The sequence below is a fragment of the Sciurus carolinensis genome, chromosome 12, assembly GCF_902686445.1.
Source record: "Sciurus carolinensis chromosome 12, mSciCar1.2, whole genome shotgun sequence".
Taxonomy (NCBI): Eukaryota; Metazoa; Chordata; class Mammalia; order Rodentia; family Sciuridae; genus Sciurus; species Sciurus carolinensis.
Genome location: NC_062224.1, coordinates 5073492 through 5092223, shown reverse-complemented (window position 1 = coordinate 5092223; position 18732 = coordinate 5073492). Strand labels below are relative to the sequence as shown.

At 42.7% G+C, this 18732-nt stretch overlaps 1 protein-coding gene across 6 annotated transcripts in view; it reads right to left on the bottom strand.

The window, feature by feature from the left end:
• Ryr2 (ryanodine receptor 2) overlaps positions 1 to 18732 on the bottom strand; it is a 605596-nt gene that overhangs the window by 134662 nt on the left and 452202 nt on the right. For all 6 annotated transcript variants that reach the window (XM_047520965.1, XM_047520967.1, XM_047520968.1 and 3 more), the window contains exons 53-60: positions 18463 to 18626; positions 16255 to 16333; positions 14455 to 14544; positions 13371 to 13508; positions 7810 to 7887; positions 6160 to 6235; positions 1823 to 1946; positions 1111 to 1226 (exon numbers count right to left, since the gene is read on the bottom strand). In XM_047520965.1, the coding sequence (XP_047376921.1) occupies positions 1111 to 1226; positions 1823 to 1946; positions 6160 to 6235; positions 7810 to 7887; positions 13371 to 13508; positions 14455 to 14544; positions 16255 to 16333; positions 18463 to 18626 (865 nt within the window). The remainder of the gene's footprint in view (positions 1 to 1110; positions 1227 to 1822; positions 1947 to 6159; positions 6236 to 7809; positions 7888 to 13370; positions 13509 to 14454; positions 14545 to 16254; positions 16334 to 18462; positions 18627 to 18732) is intronic.

Genomic DNA, 18732 nt, shown 5'->3' with positions numbered 1-18732 from the left:
CCTGAGAGTGAACTGGAGACCACAAGCACACAGGAGCTGCCTCCAAAGACAGACTGCACCCCCCTGGGTCTCTCCACCACCCGGGCTGGAGGGGGCACCAGGAGGAGAGGCGACATCAACAGCTGGAATTTCAATGGAGCAGAGTTCACTAAAGCAATAGGGAGCCTGGCTTGGTGGCTGCTCAGAACCTAAGACCTTAAGTGATGAGTTTTTGTATTGAGATGGCACCGGGCAGATGGGAAGGTGGCCTTCCATCTGCCACAAGAGCATAATAAAGTAGCTGCATTGTAGGTGCTCCAGAATGATGGGGTTTTGTGGTTTAGATATGGGGTATTCCCCAAATGCTCATATCAGAGACAATGAAAGAATTTTCAGAGGTGGAATGATTGGATTACGAGAGATGCAACCTAATTGGTGGATTAATCCACTGATATGGATTAATGGGGTGGTAACCTCAGGCAGGTGGGGTGTGGCTGTAGGAAGTAGGTCATCACAGGGCTGCCTACAGGGTTTATGTTTTGACTTTAGTGAGTGAGCTCTGCTTCCTGGTCCTCATGTCCCTAGTTGCTTTCCTCCTTCCTGGCCTTCTGCCACATTGTTCTGCCTCACCTCCAGCCCAGAGCTGTGGATTCATGGACTGAATCTCTAAAACCATGAACCAAAATAAGCTTTTCCTCCTCTAAGTTGTTCTTGTCCAGTCTTTTGGTCACAGTGACAAAAAGCTGACTAAAACACCAGGTGTCCCTTAAAAGCTACGCTCAAGATCTTCAAAACATTTACGAATTCTGAGAGTCTATCATTTTAGCACTTTCCTTAAGGAGTAGAGAAATTAATCTCATAGATTTTACTTTACCTTAAAATTTTGGAGTCCTCCCAATGTATCTCAAAATGAAATGGCAAAGCCAATGGACATCATAAAAGGAAAGGGATCACTTAGGTGTGATTTTTCATTCCCAAACTTCACCCACTGGCCAGCCACCTGTCCACTGGCTGTGTGTTCTACATGGTGCTTGAATGTGTTCTCAGCATCGGGAGACAGCCCTGACGTCCATGCTCCTTTATGCCTGATGGAATGACTAAGGACAACAAAATCTGGATCCAGGTACCTACCAAACTCCAAGATATACTGATGGGCTTCGTCCACATAGCGAATCAGCTGCTGGAGGAAACTGTAAGCAAATCGTTTCTCGATAGAAGGTGTATCCAATTCCAGGTCCTTGAATCCTCTAGAACAGCAAAAGGGAAATGTGGAAACCAGTATATGCAGTTCTCCCTTAGAAGGTAAAATTTTGGTCAAAAGTTACATTTAGGGCTGGGGTTGTGGCTCAGTGGTAAAGAACTCGCCTAGCATGTGTGAGGCCCTGGGTTCGATCCTTAGGCACCACATAAAAATAAGAAAATAAAGATATCATGTCCACCTACAACTGAAACAAAATATTTTTTTTAAAAGTTATATATAAAGTTTGAGGATTATCTAATATTCTCACAGGCAAAAGTGAGACTTATAAGGAGTACTTTGCATCTGATTTCCAACCGTAGTGAATAACTCATTACTGTGCAACAAAATGTTGCATTTATGAATATATGGTGTGATATTTTGCCTCGGGATTTTGCCTAAATGATGGATGGCAACTTAACATACTTAGCATACGGATTTATGATGTGGCCAATAGCTAAGTTTCTGACATGTTTATATTTTGAATATATTTAATAACATCCCAAAGGTTTAAGCAGACCACTGAATTCACTTTTAGCTTTAATTCTGATGGGGTATTTGAATATTCAGTCTCACAAAAAGAACATGGAGTAGATGCACTTTTACCTGGATACAGCATAGCCATTGATCTGCAGGAACTTGAGGATGTCCTGTGCCTTTTCCCGATCCTTGGCTTTCTCCTTGGCTGTCAGGGTATCATAGGGCACCAGTAGGGGATGGTTTCCGCCACCTAAGAGAAGGTCAAGACAGGAGCTCAGCACAGCAACCTGAACACACCTGGGATGAGAAGCAGCATGCAGGTGACAGGATCCACACTGGCATGCTGACGTCCTCGGTTGCAACGTGAAGCACCCAGGCTCACCGGCCTCCTCCCTCCATGGCCTCAACATCCCACGTTGCTCAGGAGACCTACTCAAGGACTGACTGTGCACAGCCCTCTCCCAGGGACTTAAGACAGGAACAGAGGCACATCTGTAAATCAAGTGCCAATAAGATCCAAGGAGGGAGGAACAGCGGATTCTGAACATAGGGAGTAGAAATAGACAATAAATCACGCACAGCCGGATCGAGGAAAATTAAAAAGCAAGATTCACAGGTTTCATTATTCTACCCCACAGAGAGAAGAGAAAGTGTCTTAAATGGGGAATTTTCATTATAGCTCTCAGAGAATATTTTATTGTCACATTATTTATAAATACACAAAACCATATGCAGATGTACTAAGTTAAAAGTTGATTACTCTTAATATCAAATACTTGACTGATTAAAGAACTTTGGTCAGTAACCACTAGCAAGTATCTCGATGATTTGGAGTATCTCTATCTGTTGAGAAACAAGGAAAAATGGAATGGTTCTTTTAGGTCTAAAAATTCTAGAAAGTATTTAAAAATTAGAAGAAAAACATAACATTATAACCTTAAAAATTAAATTTTGTTAAAGTTTTAAAAATATTATAAATATACTGCTAATTTCAGAAATAAAGATCTAATGTAAAGCAAGCTATTAAGTGGCAGCAAATTGCTTGGTATGCTCAAATTTCAAGTTTATAAAACACGTTTGGAAACAGTCTCTGGGGTGCTGAATTGCCTTGAAATACAACTGCCAAGAGAGTTTGAGAAAGAAAAATCCCAAAGTATTTTGCTTAAATGATGATCACAGATTATAGTCTATTATTTGTTCAAAGGAGTTTAGCGTAGGGCTATGAAAATAATCCTAAATGCTGAATGTGTTCTTCACCATAAATAAGTCAACAAAAAAATACAGAGGCCATGCTGCTGTTCCCAGAGCTGGCCCTGCCTGAGATTGCCACCCACAGAAAGGCCCTCACCACGGAGCCTTAGGGCCATCAGGTGAGGCTACACCATCACAAATGCAGGAAAAGAGGTGTAGGGCCATCAGGTGAGGCTACACCATCACAAATGCAGGAAAAGAGGTGAGGGTGAGCCAGCAGACCAACCAGCACAACTCCATAGTGCAACAGTAAACCGTGGGAAGACAATGCTACCCAGGCATTGTGAGCAGCCAGAGGCTATGGGAAGTGTTTGCTAAGTGCAGCTGGCTGTCAGAATCAAAGATGTGAAAAAAATTTCATCAAACATCCAACTTAATCAATACCACCCATCAATCAAACTCATTGCATTTAGTTCTAGAGAATTACGTTAACTTGGCAACCCAATATGCACCCCACAAGGATTCTGGAGTTGAATATCGAAGGGTTACTCCAGGGAAGGTGGGAAGAGAGAGACAGAGACCAGAGCAAGAGTGAGAATAAAGGAATAAAAACTGTGATTTTAAAATCCCAAGAACACAAAGTACCTGTGACTCTGAACCTCTTCTCGCCTGGGAGACCTCCACTGGCAGGGCAGGTGGGTACCTCAGAGTCAGCCACAGACTGAAGCTTCAGTCTGCACTGACCTCTTGAGAGCAGCCTGACTGTGGGACCCGCCCTGCTCTTCGGCCCCGCCTCTCTCCCTGACAACAGGGCTCAGGTAGGTGCTCTGTTGGAGGGGAACTGGCCAAAGGGAGAGGTAAATGCGTCTACAGCATTCCCAGGCTGCTGCCTGGAGCACACTAGGGCTGGCTCCGGACTTCCTCCAGGTCAAATGCTTGACCCCAGAGCTGACCCTGGCCGCACGCAGGACACACTGCCTCAGCCAGTGAAGAGGGATCAGGAGGGAGGACGGACGGACCTAGCTCTTTTCACTGACTTGGGAGTGCCGGTAACACCTCTGAGACTGCCGCTACTTTATCTCTGTTCCTGATGTGTGTTCTCCCAATGGCACTCGACTTCCCCCTGACCTTTCCTAGATCTCTCAACTGGGAAAGTCAAGATGACCAGACAAGCAGAGCAAGCAAAGCAGGCACTTTATCCAGTGTTTTCTACCGCAGATTCATCTTCTGCCAACAGATGCAGGGATGACAAAAGAGATCCGAGTGGTCGGAAAGGAGACTGTGGCATGAGGGCTGATCCTGCCAGCCTCACTGACCTCCCACACGACCCACACTGTGCAGCCACTAACACCAAGTAATGGCACAGAAGGATCTTCAGCCCAGGATGCACGGGATGGAAAACGCTTACCAAGTAGGAAGAGATCCATAAACGACCAACGGAGTATTGATCATTTTAATATTTTAAAAAGATAAGGAGAAGAGAGCAAGTACAAGCATTGTCTAGTAACAGCGGGACTAGAACAGAGAAAGAGGTGAAGACAGGAAGTAACAAGGGGAGGGCCCAGGACCCAGGAGGCAGATCTAAGTAACTGATCCAAGTCTCTGCTACAGTGGGTCAAAGCAAGCCACGGAATTCTTAAACACAAGTGAAGCCAGAATAGGAAATCGGGTCAATTCGAGGAAATGAAGCCATGAAGCCACCTGCCTCTGGAAGTTGGAGTCTGCCCCTGGAAGAATGGAATATCAAGGAGCTCCAGAGCCCATTGATTACCAAATCTACCTGCCTTTATCAAGGATGACAAAAAAGGAGCTGCTAATTAATGCCCCCTGGGCCCTTGCCTGCCTGAATCACCTTGGCCCTCCCCCTGCCCATGGCTTCTCACTTAATGCAAAACCAGGCCTAGTCACATAGGCAGGAAGGAGAGATAAGGGGGGAGAGAACTGGAGAACAAAAGAGACCTTAACCTATAAAAGATGTAGGGTGCACTCACTTCTTGGGACTTTTAGAACATCAGCCATGGCCCCCTTCTTCCTGCCGGGAGAAGTCTGTATTATTACCTTTAAATAAAACCTGCTTAATATGCTTGCCTTGGCTGCTTCTCTAGTGTTCAATCTTCAACATTAGAAGGAGCAGAACTTGTCACGGGTAAACGGCGATATCACAAGGAAACACACTAGTCATCAGGAAATTACAGAATTGCCACCCTTAATCTGGTAGAGGTGCATATGAAACAGTCCAATAAAATGCAGGCATGATGACCTTCTGCTCGTGCTACAGAGAACAGCTCTTCCTCCCACATCACACGCTCCTGGTTGGGATTTTTGTTTTTTCCTATTTATTTATTTATTTACTTATTTATTTATTTACTTATTTACTTATTTATTTATTTTTTGGTCAGGGATGGAACTCAGGGCATGTAACCACCGAGCCACATCCCCAGCCCTTTTTTAGATTGTATTTAGAGACAGGGTCTCACTGAGCTGCTAAGTGCCTTGCTGATCTGCTGAGGCTGGTTTGAACTCAGGATCCTCTTACCTCATCCTCCTGAGCTGTTGAGATCATAGGCATGTGACACTGCTGGCTCTGATTTTTTTTTTAATTTTTTTTTAGTTGTAGGGGGACATAATACCTTTATTTTATTTATTTATTTTTAATTATTTATTTTTATTTTTACAGACTGCATTTTGATTCATTGTACACAAATGGGGTACATCTTCTCAATTCTATGATAGATTCACACCATTCGTGTAATCATACGTGTACATAGGGTCATGATGTCTGTCTCATTCCACCATTTTTCATACCCCCACCCCCTCCTCCCTCTCATTTCCCTCTACGTAATCAAAAGTTCCTCCATTCTTCTCTCACTCCCCACTCCCCCACCCCCATTATATATCATCATCCACTTATCAGGGAAAACATTCCGCCTTTGGTTTTTGGGGATTGGCTTATTTCACTTAGCATGATATTCTCCAATTCCATCCATTTATCTGCAAATGCCATAATATTATTTTTCTTTATGGCTGAGTAATATTCCATTGTGTATATATACCGCAGTTTCTTTATCCATTCATCTGTTGACAGGCATCTAGGTTGGATCCAAAAATCTAGCTATTGTGAATTGAGCAGCTATAAACAATGATGGAATTATTTATTTTTATGTGGTGCTGAGAATCAAACCCAGTGCCTCACATGTGCTAGGCAAGTGCTCTGCCACTGAGCCACAGCCCAGCACCACTGTTTTTTAATAAAGGTTTTTAGAAAATACTACCTTTGGACTCCAGCTCCATCTTCTTCTTCTTTGCCCATATGTTATGGTAGTTTTCAGCCATCATTTCTGCCATAGCCTGAAATGAACCAAACATTCCTGAGCTAACTTTCACTTCAGTGAACAAAACAGGACAACCTGGCTTTCCAATATGCAATATCAAAACAGGCCCTAAATAAATGAAAGAGTATTAATGCCAAAAGACTTCTAAAAGATAATAAACACACTCTCTCATTTGGAACTGAAATTCCAGAGAATTCTAATGATTTGTGAAATGACACAGTAAGTAAATAGCAGAGGAGATCTGATAGGAAGTCATTGTTAGGCATAATGCCTAAACACATTTTGATAATTCAGTAATGAAACTTCAAAATAGTTATGGACTTCCACATAAAATATGCTCCTTATATAAGTTCTTATTTTTATTTCCATAGCTATAAAAGGTAACAGACCTTATTAAACATTGAATGCAAAGAAAATTAGATGGACAGTCAGAGATTTGGTTTCCAGATCATTCTCTGTTGGAACTGGTGAGACACCTTGGATAAGCTACATTGTTCACTCTGTGGCCTTTTGGATTTTTACATAATTACCTCTAAGTTTCTTTTCATCTTTGATATTCAACTTGCTCCATCATTGTTATATATTCCTACAGGAGCAATAACAAAGGGCAGACCAGACAGTTTAACAGTATATAAATCTTATACTTAAATCCTATTTCTCTTGGAATAATACTATGGACGGCCATATAATTACACCATATTGACCTGTTCTGTTCTATGGGAACAAATTGAACCTTCAGTTAAACTCAGCCATTTCCAAGTCAGATCCTTAGCAACAGAGGAGATATGACTACGGATGGGGAAAGCAAAGTGCCACCAATACCTCTGGAAAATATTCTTTACTGAGTAATTAAGGTGAGCCTTGAGCAGAAGATTATTAATTATTTTCTTTTCATACACAGCTAGTTGCATTAGGATTTTTCATGGATATTATCTTTAAGGAAAATACACTACATAAAAGAGATATCCCAGAAAAAGTTGTACAGTAGTCGCCCTAATCCTGCAAAATTCATTCCAAGACCCCCAGCAAATGCTGAATCGTCAGACAGTGGGAATCCTCTGTATACTGTGTTCTCCCCGACACCCTACAGTGTCGCCACGCAGTAGCAGAGTTAACCCGTCCTCCCGAGTTTTCTCCTCTGATACGTCCTTTGCATGACTACAGCTACTGGAACACAAGCAGGGCAACACCATGACAGCTGACCTGACAGGTCAGACAGCCATTCAGTCATTAAGGGCGGGTAGTGTATACAGCGCGGATACGCTGGACGAAGGCGCCATTCACACCACAGGCGATGTGGCAGGGTGGCAGGACATGCCACTACCCTGCTCACAATGGGATGTGATTTAAAACTTATGCATCGTTTGCTGCTGAAGTTTGCAGACCACAGTTCAGCATGAGTCAGCCAAACCTTGGAAGGTAAAACCACTGATCCGGGAGTCCATGCAGCATCCCCCAGAGCACGAAAAAATTTAGGGACACACTAGCTATCAACTATGTGGGCCAATGATATGATCACCAAAGTCAAACAAGTCACGGCAGTCTTGCTAAAAATAAATTTAGAGAGTATTTTGAAAACTTAATACTTACATGCAGGTCTCTGGACAGTGTAACATTGCTCATGTCGATGGCTCGGGGGCTGTAACCATGGGCAGCATCTACAGAAACCTAGATCATTTATGTAAAAGAAAAAAAAACAGCAAAACTTCATTTAAAACTCTGGGCAAAGAGACTTAACTGACGCTTTATGAATATAAGCCAAACATAACATTTTCTCAGATGAAAATAGCAAATATGTACACAAAATGATCTCACAAACATTTAACATATTGAATTATATTTGAGTGTCTGACAATTATTGATGATTGAATAATTCATCCTAATATCTTAGGGGCTGACAATCCCCAAATTTAATGGAATAATAGAATTTTAGTCTTCTAATTCTAATTAGAATTCTATTATTCTAATTCTATTATTCCATTAAATTTGTGCAACAAATGAATGAATCCAAAATTCTGAAATGTTAACTCATGCAAAGAGTCACTGTATTCTTGGGCTTCTTACAAATCCTATTTAGTCATGATGAAATTTACTCTTTCTCAGCCAAGCAATAATGAACCAAAGGGATAAATACTTACAAATGTCCTTAAGAGCCAAACGTTGTTAGAATATAATCAAATTTTTAATTATGAAACTATATCATATGGTAGTCAGTGGTTTATGAGGAAATCCCCGAAGACCAGAAGACTTGCTTGATTTCTAAATTTTGGCTTTTTAAAAATGAAAGCTATCTCCTTGTCTGTTTTAAGAACGTTCCACTCTAACATGTGCCCAGGCTCCAGTCCACCCAGCGGCTGAGAAAGGAGCTCTCCATCCAGCTTAGAAATCTGAGGCTCTTTTGAAGCCAGAATTAAAGACAGGTAGTTAGGAGAGATGGGTGATCAGGTCAAATCAAGGAAATGGAGGCCTGTTTGGATCTGGGAAATTGGAGACTGCCCCGGGAGATTGGAATGTCAAGGTCTTCAGAGCCCACTGATCACCAAGATTCCCTGCCTGACCTACCCCTCCCAAAAGGCTGCAGACAGGGAATTGCTAATTCATGCCCCTGGGCTGCTACCTGCCTGGATCACCCCATGTGGTCCTCCCCCTGCCCATCTGCTTCCCACCTTTTGGCCATCCCACCAGCATCTCCTGGACCTAGTCACATAGGCAGGAAGGAGAGAGGTAAGTGTGGAGAGGGCAGGAGAACAAAGGAAACTTTAGTCTATAAAAGGGGCAGGGCTCTCCCACTTCCTGGGATACCAGATCATCAGCGGTGGCCCCCTTCTCCCTCCCGGGACAAGCCTGTGTTACTACTTTTAACTAAAACCTGCTTTATATGCTCGCCGTGGTGTGCTTCTCTATTGTTCAAACTTTGACATCTGAGGAGAACTCGTCACTGATAACAACAGTGGTGTCCCTATCTTGATGTATTCCATACTTGCAAATACTTGTGAATTAGAAATGGATAAACAAAGAACAGAAAAGTATACTCTAGCACAAATCCGTGCTTGTAAAATAAAGCTGAGGCTAACATGCGGGATAATTAGTGCTGGGATCCTAAGTGAGGCCCAGTCTCCTGGTGAGTTCTGACTGAACCTTGGCACCTGCACTTTGGCGGTGGCTCAAAAACCACCCGTGATGACGTCCCAATAATCGCGAGGCTATGATCCTGCTTGGTTTTCTGTGACCCAAGCAAGCTTGGGTGGAATGTTAAAACTGTATTCCCGGCCTAGCGCTGTGTTTATTACAGAGGCTTATTCAATTTTATAGGAAAGTGTATTGATGTGAATTTTAAATGACTCCTTAATTTTGAAGGGTCAGTATCAATTCTGCCATCTAGAACATTCATGGGTTAGTCAGATGGTTGTTTCTACTCCCTTCAGAAATGGGAATTCATAAAAACTACAAATTCTACTCCACCAGATCCCGCAGGTCCACAGTATTTTGTTTCTCCTTATTGGTTCACATCCTCTTCAGTGAGGACTAGTTCAAGCCTCAGTTGTCAGCATTCAAACCTGTAATGTACAAAGCTGCTCGCCCCCCCCCCCTTTCCGTTGCAGCCATTTCCCCGCCTCCCAACTACTGTCAGTCTGTGAACATCCTAGCTCGCTATTGGTTCATCAGTCAGCTTGCAAGTATCCTTCTCTGTTATTGGTCCCTTGTTAGCCCCGGAATTCAACTGCTTCACAGTAGCTACTCTGCCATCTTTTCTCTTGCTTTTCTCTCCAACTCACTTGCTTTCTTTTTCTTCCTCGCTTTCCACTCTCTCTAGCACCGCCCTTTCTCTTTCCCTTTCTTTTCCTCTCATTTTCTCTCTTACCCTGCAGGGAGACTCTGTTTGCTTAATAAACTCCATTATGTGATTTCCCGAGTCCGGCATGGTTTTCCTGGGATTCCTTACAAAACCCTCTTCTACATTCTGAATACAAATGTCCCCCAAAAGCCCGTGTGTTAACACAGGGATATTCAGAGGTGAAAGGACAGGATTGTGAGGCTGTGACCTAATCAGTCCCTCCTAGTCTGAATGGGCTGACTGGGTGGTGACTGTGGCAGGTGGGGTGTGTCCACCTGCTGCTCACTGGGCTCCAGCCTCCCTGGTTTCCCCATCTCCCTCACACGAGCCCGCTCCCCAGCCCCACCTGGCACGTGTGCCCTGCTGGGAAGATTCTTCCTCAAACCTCTGCAAAGACCACTCAGGTCTTTATCCAACATCTTAAGGAAGTCTACCTTGAAAATTCCATGGCACAATTGCAGCCTGTCCTGGACACACCCAGCCTGCCCTTCCCTGGAAAGTCTTCTTCTTTCCATGGTCTGCATCGGACTCTAACACCGCTTCATCTGCCACTTAAATAGGAGCCCCACGAAGCAGAGAATTTTGATGTCGTTCACTGACTGGAAAAGCCTAGAATAATATCTGAAAACTAACAGGTGCTCAGAAGTATTCACTGGAGGGATGGGGGAATCGCCCCTCCATGCTGGCCTGCATTTTTGTTCTAGATGGGTAACACTTTCCTCAAGTCTGATTCCCTTCTCCCTCCTCATCCCAGATTATAAGCTTGGTTTATTTGTTTAGTTTCCATCCTACATCAGTAACACCAAAAAAAAAATATATATATATATAAATATATATATATATATATATATATATATATATATGATAAGAAGTTGGAATATGTGAGTGAAGAAGCAATTTCTGTGATGCGCCCAAGAAGGCCAGAAAGCCCACCTGAGCCAACTGCAGTGCTTGCTCACAAGGAGGTAGACAAAAGCCAGTCCTGCAACCCTCTCTGTTAACTTCTCACTCCTGATTCTGTCAGCCTCCTACTCCAATACCCAAGCTATCAGTTTGTCTCTGACATTATTCATGCCCTCAAATGCACAAATTACAACCCTAATTAAGTCTCCCGAAATCAGAAGTCACTTCTTCCTGTGGGCAGGGGCTGGAAAGCTGTTGACCTACATAACAACAACAACAACAACAAAGGTATGGCAGACCTGTACTGACAGGTGCCAGCCATTCTTTCACTGATTCATCAGCATCACAACAGGAACCCTCCGTCACCCTCTGAAAGAAGATGCTCTTTTCAGTTTCATTTTACAGGTGAGAAAACCACAGCACAGAGAGGTTGAGCAGTTTGCCTGAGGTCACAGAGCCAGCTACTCAGAGGTAAGAACAGGGCCTGGCCAGGTCTGGCCTAGTTCACCACAGGCTTCCTGTGCTTCCTAGAGCCCTGGTGGGTGGAAAAAACTGAGAACAGAACGTCAGGCTCCAGAATCAATCTGCACATGAAAAGTAGGTTAGATAGGCTGTTATGGTCTTCACCCATATGGTATAAACCTAAGAGAATTTCATGTAAAATAAGCCCAAATACAAACTTCACTTATTTAAAAGCATATTTCAAATATGCTTTTAGTACCCTCATTTTATTTATTCAAAAATAAATTAGTAACATCAAGCAATATTTTGTGTAAACCCAATTCATAGCAATCTGAGGAGTCAGGAAAGGGACAAGGACAGGTTCAGCTCCTGAAAGAAAGGAAGGGCCAGATGTGAGCAGTGCAGGGAGCCTCTGACCATCTTTATTATCACTTTGTGTGTGTGTGTGTGTGTGTGTGTGTGTGTGTGTGTGTGTGAACCCAGGGCCTCGTGCAGGCAAGGCAAGCACTCTACCAGCTGAGCTATATCCCCAGCCCACCTCTGACCATATTCATGTCTGCACCTAGTTCCCACTAGCTTTTCCAGGTCTGGCTCCCCCTCACTTTGGCCACCTGCAGCATGACACCCCAGAGCTGGAGTGTCCCGCCAGCCACACCCCTGAGTTCTGGCTCTACCCGTCTGGCTGTAGGTCTTCCTCTGCAGCAGGACAGGTGCCCCAGCCTCCTGCATAGCACATCCTATGGGGTTGGATCTGGGTCCCCCTGACCCCTAGGAACCAGTCCTCTGTTCTGACTGGGTGAGGACAAAGCTCCACAGCAGCCCAGTTCCAGTCAGAAGGAGGCCACAGAGCCTTCAGAGCAAAGTGTGTTCCCCTTCCGCACCAGCCAGGAGATCAGGCCTCGATGCACAAATGCCAGTACTCTACTCTTGATCTGACCTCACTTAAAACATCAAGGATAGCAATGTCGTCTTTTCCTCTCCTTGGTACATTTGGTTGATCTTCAGAAGATTCAAATTACTTATTTTGAAGATAATCATTAAATAAAAGATTAAAATTCCACTTGTGGCTATTTTGAGTTAGTGTCTCTCTGTTACCCAGGCTGGCCTCAAACTCCTGAGTCCAAGGGATCCTCCAGCTTCAACCTCCTGAGCAGCTGGCACCATAGGCGTGGCCCAGGGCATAAGCTTAAAATTAGTTTTAAAGTAACTTATTTTAAAATGACTCATCACTGTGACTCTTTTTCAATTCTCTTTTTTAATTTGTTCTAATTAGTTATACATGACGGTAGAATGCATTTCAACACATCTCACAGAAGTGGAGTATCCTTATTCTTCTGTTGGTATCTGATGTGGAGTTACATTGGTATAGTCGGACACGTACATGGGGTCATAATGAAGCCAGAATCGGGGACAGGCAGTTAGTGTAGAAGTAGGGGATCAGGTCAAATCGAGGAAATGAAGGCTGTGAAAGCCATCTGCCTCTGGAAGTTGGAGGCTGCCCCTGGGAGAATGGAATGTCAAGGATCTCTGGAGCCCAATGATGACCAAATTTACCTGACCTTATCAAGGACTGCAGGCAAGGAGCTGCTAATCAATGCCCCCTGAGCCCTTGCCTGGCTGAACCACTTTGGCCCTCCCCCTGCCCATCTCACCTGTAAAACCAGGCCTAGTCATCTAGGTAGGAAGGAGAGAAAACGAGGGAGAGAACTGGAGAACAAAAGAGACCTCAGCCTATAAAAGATGTAGGGTGCACTCACTTTTGGGGACTCTAGAACATCAGCCATGGCCCCCTTCTCCCTCCCGGGAGAAGTCTGTATTATTACTACTTTTAAATAAAACCTGCTTAATATGCTTGCCATGGTGTGCTTCTCTAGTGTTCAGACTAAACATTAGAGGGAACAGGACTCGTCACTGGTAAACAGCGGTATCAATAACGTCCACTGTCACTCACCTGGCTGGTCTGAGAAATACGGCGAGTACGGTTGTAAAGCGCCATGCTGTCTCCCTCCCGGGTCCTTTCGATTCTCCAACCCCAGGCCAACATCGTCTTTAAAGATTCTTTGATTGGCCATCGATAAATTTCTTTTTCCTAGAGAAAAAAAATTGCTATTATAAACTGAAAATACAAAATATTTAGTGTTTTCTTCCGAAACAGATTGCCTTCCTTTAAAAAAAAAATTTGATTAGCGTAGTTTACTTAAAATCAGAAAGCTGAAGTTCTACAGGGCACAGCTTGAGCTGAGATCTAGTCTGACCCATGTGGGAAAAGGGGTCCTGGCTCATTGTGCAGCAGGGTGGCCCGTCTCCTCTGGCTCCCCTGCTCCTGACCTCTCAGAGACCAGGGAGGGTGAAGAGTCTGTGGCCCAGTGTGAAGACCTCCTGCCCTCTGAACAGAGGAGGGACTCCCTGCCTCACCCGCCAGGCCACTGAATCCTCTGCACTCCTTTTCCCTCACAGCAGAAACAGATGTGAAGACACACCCATAAGAAGCTTATTAAGACACACCAGGCACAGTGACACATGCCTGCAATCCCAGCAGCTCAGGAGGCTGAGGCAGGAGGATTCTGAGTTCAAAGCCAGCCTCAGCAACTGTGAGCTGCTAAGCAACGCAGTGAGACCCTGTCTCCAAATAAAACACAAAATTGGACTGAGGATGTGGCTCAGTGGTCGAGTGCCCCCGAGTTCGATCCCCAGCTACCCACCCCCCAACAAGAAGCATATTAAAATGCTACTTTATCATTCATCAAGAAAGGTTGAAGCACACACTATTTCATTCTAGAGTTCTTAAAAACATGGGAGAGGAATAAAAATCAAAATGGAAATGAAAACTATTAAGAAGATAAGATAATACGCAATGAAATACTGACAGAAAATGAGCTTGGAGAGCAAAAGATAAAATATAAGAAGATAAAAATGTGACCTTTGAGTAAAGATGAAAGCATAAGCGTGAAATAAAGAAGGTATTTAATAGGAAAAAAACACAACAAAGAAAAAAATTCCCACAAATTAAAATTCTGTGAACTTAAAAAACTCACCTTTTCAGATAATAGTTTATATGGCTTCATCAATGGCTGCACTTTAGAAGAGTCTGAATATATCTCTCCATAAATCCATCCATTTGCCAACTATCAAAACACAAACATCAAAACCTGTTTTACATGTATGGATTTTAGAGAGTGCAGGTGTGTGAGTGTGGGTTTGAGAGTGTACTGGATAAACCTAAAATGAACGACGATAAGGATGAAGGTTTAAATGGCGTCTAGCCTAAGTCCTATACAGATTTCCATCTTAATGCTACCTTCAGTCATCACTTGGAGGGAGTCTTTCCGTCATATTGAAACACCCTGTCTTCTTAAAGAGACTCAGGTCTGTGACTGTACCTTCTACCAATGAGCAGTCCCCTAGGAGGGGCTCCGGGATGCGCGCCGTGGTGATATTTATTCTGACACACCTCGGGACTCACCTGGGGCACGTGCTCATAAAATGCTCATTTTAAGCAGGAAAACCAGAGCACGTACCTCAGGAGGTTCCCGGCCTGTCCTACCCATTCCTATATTCAAAAGTCTATCAAAGAGCCGTCCCACATTCTTTTGCCCATCTGGATACTTCGGCCCCTCTCTATATCAGCTGCAGCTGGACTGCAAGGGACCGCCATCCACCATGCTCCTGGCCATCACCAACTCCAGCCTTGTGGCATCAATGGAGTGATTATATAAAAATGGCCTTTAACTGTCTTACCTCACCCATCAGTGAACTGACGGACAGAGTCACATTTTATCATACAAGCAAACAAAAAGTGCTTCTGTGAGTGGGAAAAGGACTGACTGGCCAGAGTGACACGTGGCACTGAACATGGAATCCAGCACGGCCACACTGAGTCTCCAGGTGACCCAGCATCCTGGGAACCCTGATGCTTGCTTCTCATTTACCAAATCTGCACGTGGGCATGTTAGATTCTTGCACCATCTGAACTCTCTGACAAGTCTAACCATTCTCTTCCAAATGTTAAGCTCAACTTAATCCTCAGGCATAATATTTCCTTTAGAAAATCTCCTAATCAGTGGCAATAATCTCACAGATTGTGACTGTTTTACTTTTCTCATTGGGGTGGTTTTCTTGAAAGCACAAAATAAGTGTCGTCTGGCCAGCAGGGCCTATTTTTAGTTAACTGCAGATCTATTTGATAGTAGGAAACACAATGGGGGAACTAGAAGGGATAAACTATTACTGAATCTTGATAAAGAACTTTCACAATTTTTGATCTCTTATAAAACTACATATAAAACCAAGACAGAATCTGAACATGGGGCCTCCAATTCTTCCTGAACTCCCTGGTGATTGATACCTTTTACCCCCACAAACAATATGTATTTAGAAGTTACAGTCATGATTTCATTAAGATCTTTTGGAATCTTAAACTTGTACTTTTGATGAACACAAATATTCTATGTATATCATAATTGTGTTAACATGGCAAACTAGCTAAATATTATATTAGCAAACTGAAATGTTCAGTATTCTTGCCTAAATTTTTTTTTGGGGGGAGACTACTGGGGATTGAACCCAGGGGCACTTTATCACTAAGCCATATCCCCAGCCCTTTTTAGTTTTTAGTTTTTAGTTTAAGTAACTGATCCTGGTCTTGAATTTATAATCCTCCCACCTCAGCCTCCCAAGTGCTGGGATTATAGGCACACACCACCATACATGGCATTCTTGCCTAATTTAGAAAAAGTTCTCCCTTTGAAAGAGAAAGCAGTCAGGCCAGACATGTCAGAGTGTGAGAGTCCTGAATAACGACAGCCTGGACCAGAAGGTAGAGCCCCAACTTTTACCTTGTCCATTGACCATTTGTCATGGGAATGCTCTGCATATTTGTTAATGAAGTATTCCAACTTCTCAGGAATTGTGATACTGTGAGAAAAATAAAGAAAAAAAGCTTCTGTCACAGGGTTTATAGGAAATCATACTCATAATTTATAATTTACAAATGCTTAAATCCTATTCAATGCATAAAGGTTAAAAACGGTTTTAACAATGTATCACATCTTTCAGAAAGTATCAGGAAAGTCAAGCAGATGATGTTCCATCTGCCCATCTTAAGTTGATACATCTTTTACTATGTCAACATAACAAATTAGGTGTAATAAAATATGCATATTAATTAATGTATATTCAGAGATGAGGACAATAGATTATACGAAAAAGAAAACAAACCCTATATCAAGATATGGCTAGACTCAACTAGCTTATAGACACACTCCCCTACTCTCTTTGAAGCCGCTTTCTCTTTGTTTCCTCTGAAACGATTTTAAATGAAGACTGCTGAAATCAAACCTGTTAGATTTTTAATGGAATCCAGCAAGTGGTGTATTAATAATTTTAAATATTAAGGGTATACAGATAACATTATAGATGTTACGGATATTGACCACAGGGAAAAGTAATTAACCAACTCCTGCTTTATGATTTTGATAACACTCATTCCTGACTCCTTCCGTGTTTAAATAAACATTTAACTCCTTGTACAGATGTTAAGCACATGCAATTGATGACCAAGTTTGACTTGGGAATATCAAATATATCTACGAATAGAAAACTAAATATATGTAAAATTCCATTCATTAACGAATGATAGTATATTAAAGCAATTAATTTTGAGAATAGAGTTCTAAATAAAACCTAGTATAAGATGATTTCCATTCTTTTCCAGCAAAATAATCAGTTAGTAATTGACATACATGCACTTAAGAAGCAACATATAAAAATCACAAGCAATTATCTCTATTACGATGTAGACCTGTATCTGTAAAGAAGTCCCCAAAGGAAGGTAGATTAATATACATGCCCAACACTTGTTAATTAATTGGATATAATTAATCAACACCAAAACCATGACAATGTTCTGATGTTACTTTAAAATCCTGGATTATACAGTATATTAGCAAATCACAAACTTACCCAGGTAGGAATATGAACCTGTGATGTTTGGTTACTTACATTGGAAGAGATACAAAGGATCAATCATATAAGCCCAATACTGGGTAGACTCCCCATAGAACTGTCATCAAATACCAAACATGCAAATTTAAGGCATTAACTGACCAATGGCATACCACTTGGGTTGAAATTTTGAGTTGGTTATGAAGGTTAAACCATAACCTAACCTGGGGAGCTGCCCTGAAGCCTGAGAAGTTGAACTTCCAAACAAATTCAGAAGCAGTGCCCAGAACTACCAAGTAACTGCCCTCCCACAACCGATCTTGCTGAGCTAAGATGGAATCAATAAGATCCTACTGCAGGAAGAGGCAGCTGTCCTTGCCAAAGGGGAACCAGGGTTCTACTAAAGAAGGGGACAAGAGAAAGTGCTGAGGCTTCGGGGACACGTGAGGATCCAAGCATCCTATTCGCAGAACGGTTTATGTCACTAATCACATCTAAGGAGTTTTGTCATGTTGGTTGATGTTTTCCTTTGGTTAAGGTTGCCAAGTTGCATTCTAACTACATGCAAATTTTTTCTGCTATAAAACATTTCTTACTTGATATTTCCTTCCATCTCATGATGTGCTTTATTAATGCCAAACACTGGCCACTCGCCCTGGCATTGGGTGATGGAGTAGGGGGTGAAGCGATTACCTGACTCTTACAGAGACAGCTTTGCAGCACATGCTGGGGTCACAGTAAGTAAATGATGCCAGACAGAGTTTGACGGTAGTCACTGATAAACATCTTGGGTCACGTTTCAACTAAAAATCGAGCTAAAATGCTTTCTTGACTCTCATCATCACAGATGCGACCACACGGTTACATGCATGGAATCCTCGTTATATTAAGAGTATCCTAGAAGGCACTTCTTATCTACTGCTGATATTGGTATCATCATCACCATTACTATCATTCCATAAACGAAAGGGACTCCTATCAAAAGGATACCAATTCAAAGGGGGCATGTATTAGAGAAAGTTCACTTCAGTACCTTATTCAATTTCAGACTTCACACATCATTTACAATAAAAATCTGCTGCAATAGAAAGAGTCCATACTTGGAGGTATCAACAGGCTGTGGGTTAAAGTTCCCTTCAGAGTCCATGGACGACTGTTTTTCCATCATACTGACGTAGTTGGACTCCATGTAGTCTGGAGGTAAAGCTCCTGCGACTGCACTCAGGCAAGGCAGCGCCAGCTTGAAAAGCTCTTGTTCGTATTTCTAGGAATAAAAGGAGGGCCCCGAATTTAGAAAGCGATTCACAGGAAAAGCTGGCAGCATGATCATGCGACCGAGAGGACGGTGCGGGAGAAAGCCAGAACCGCCC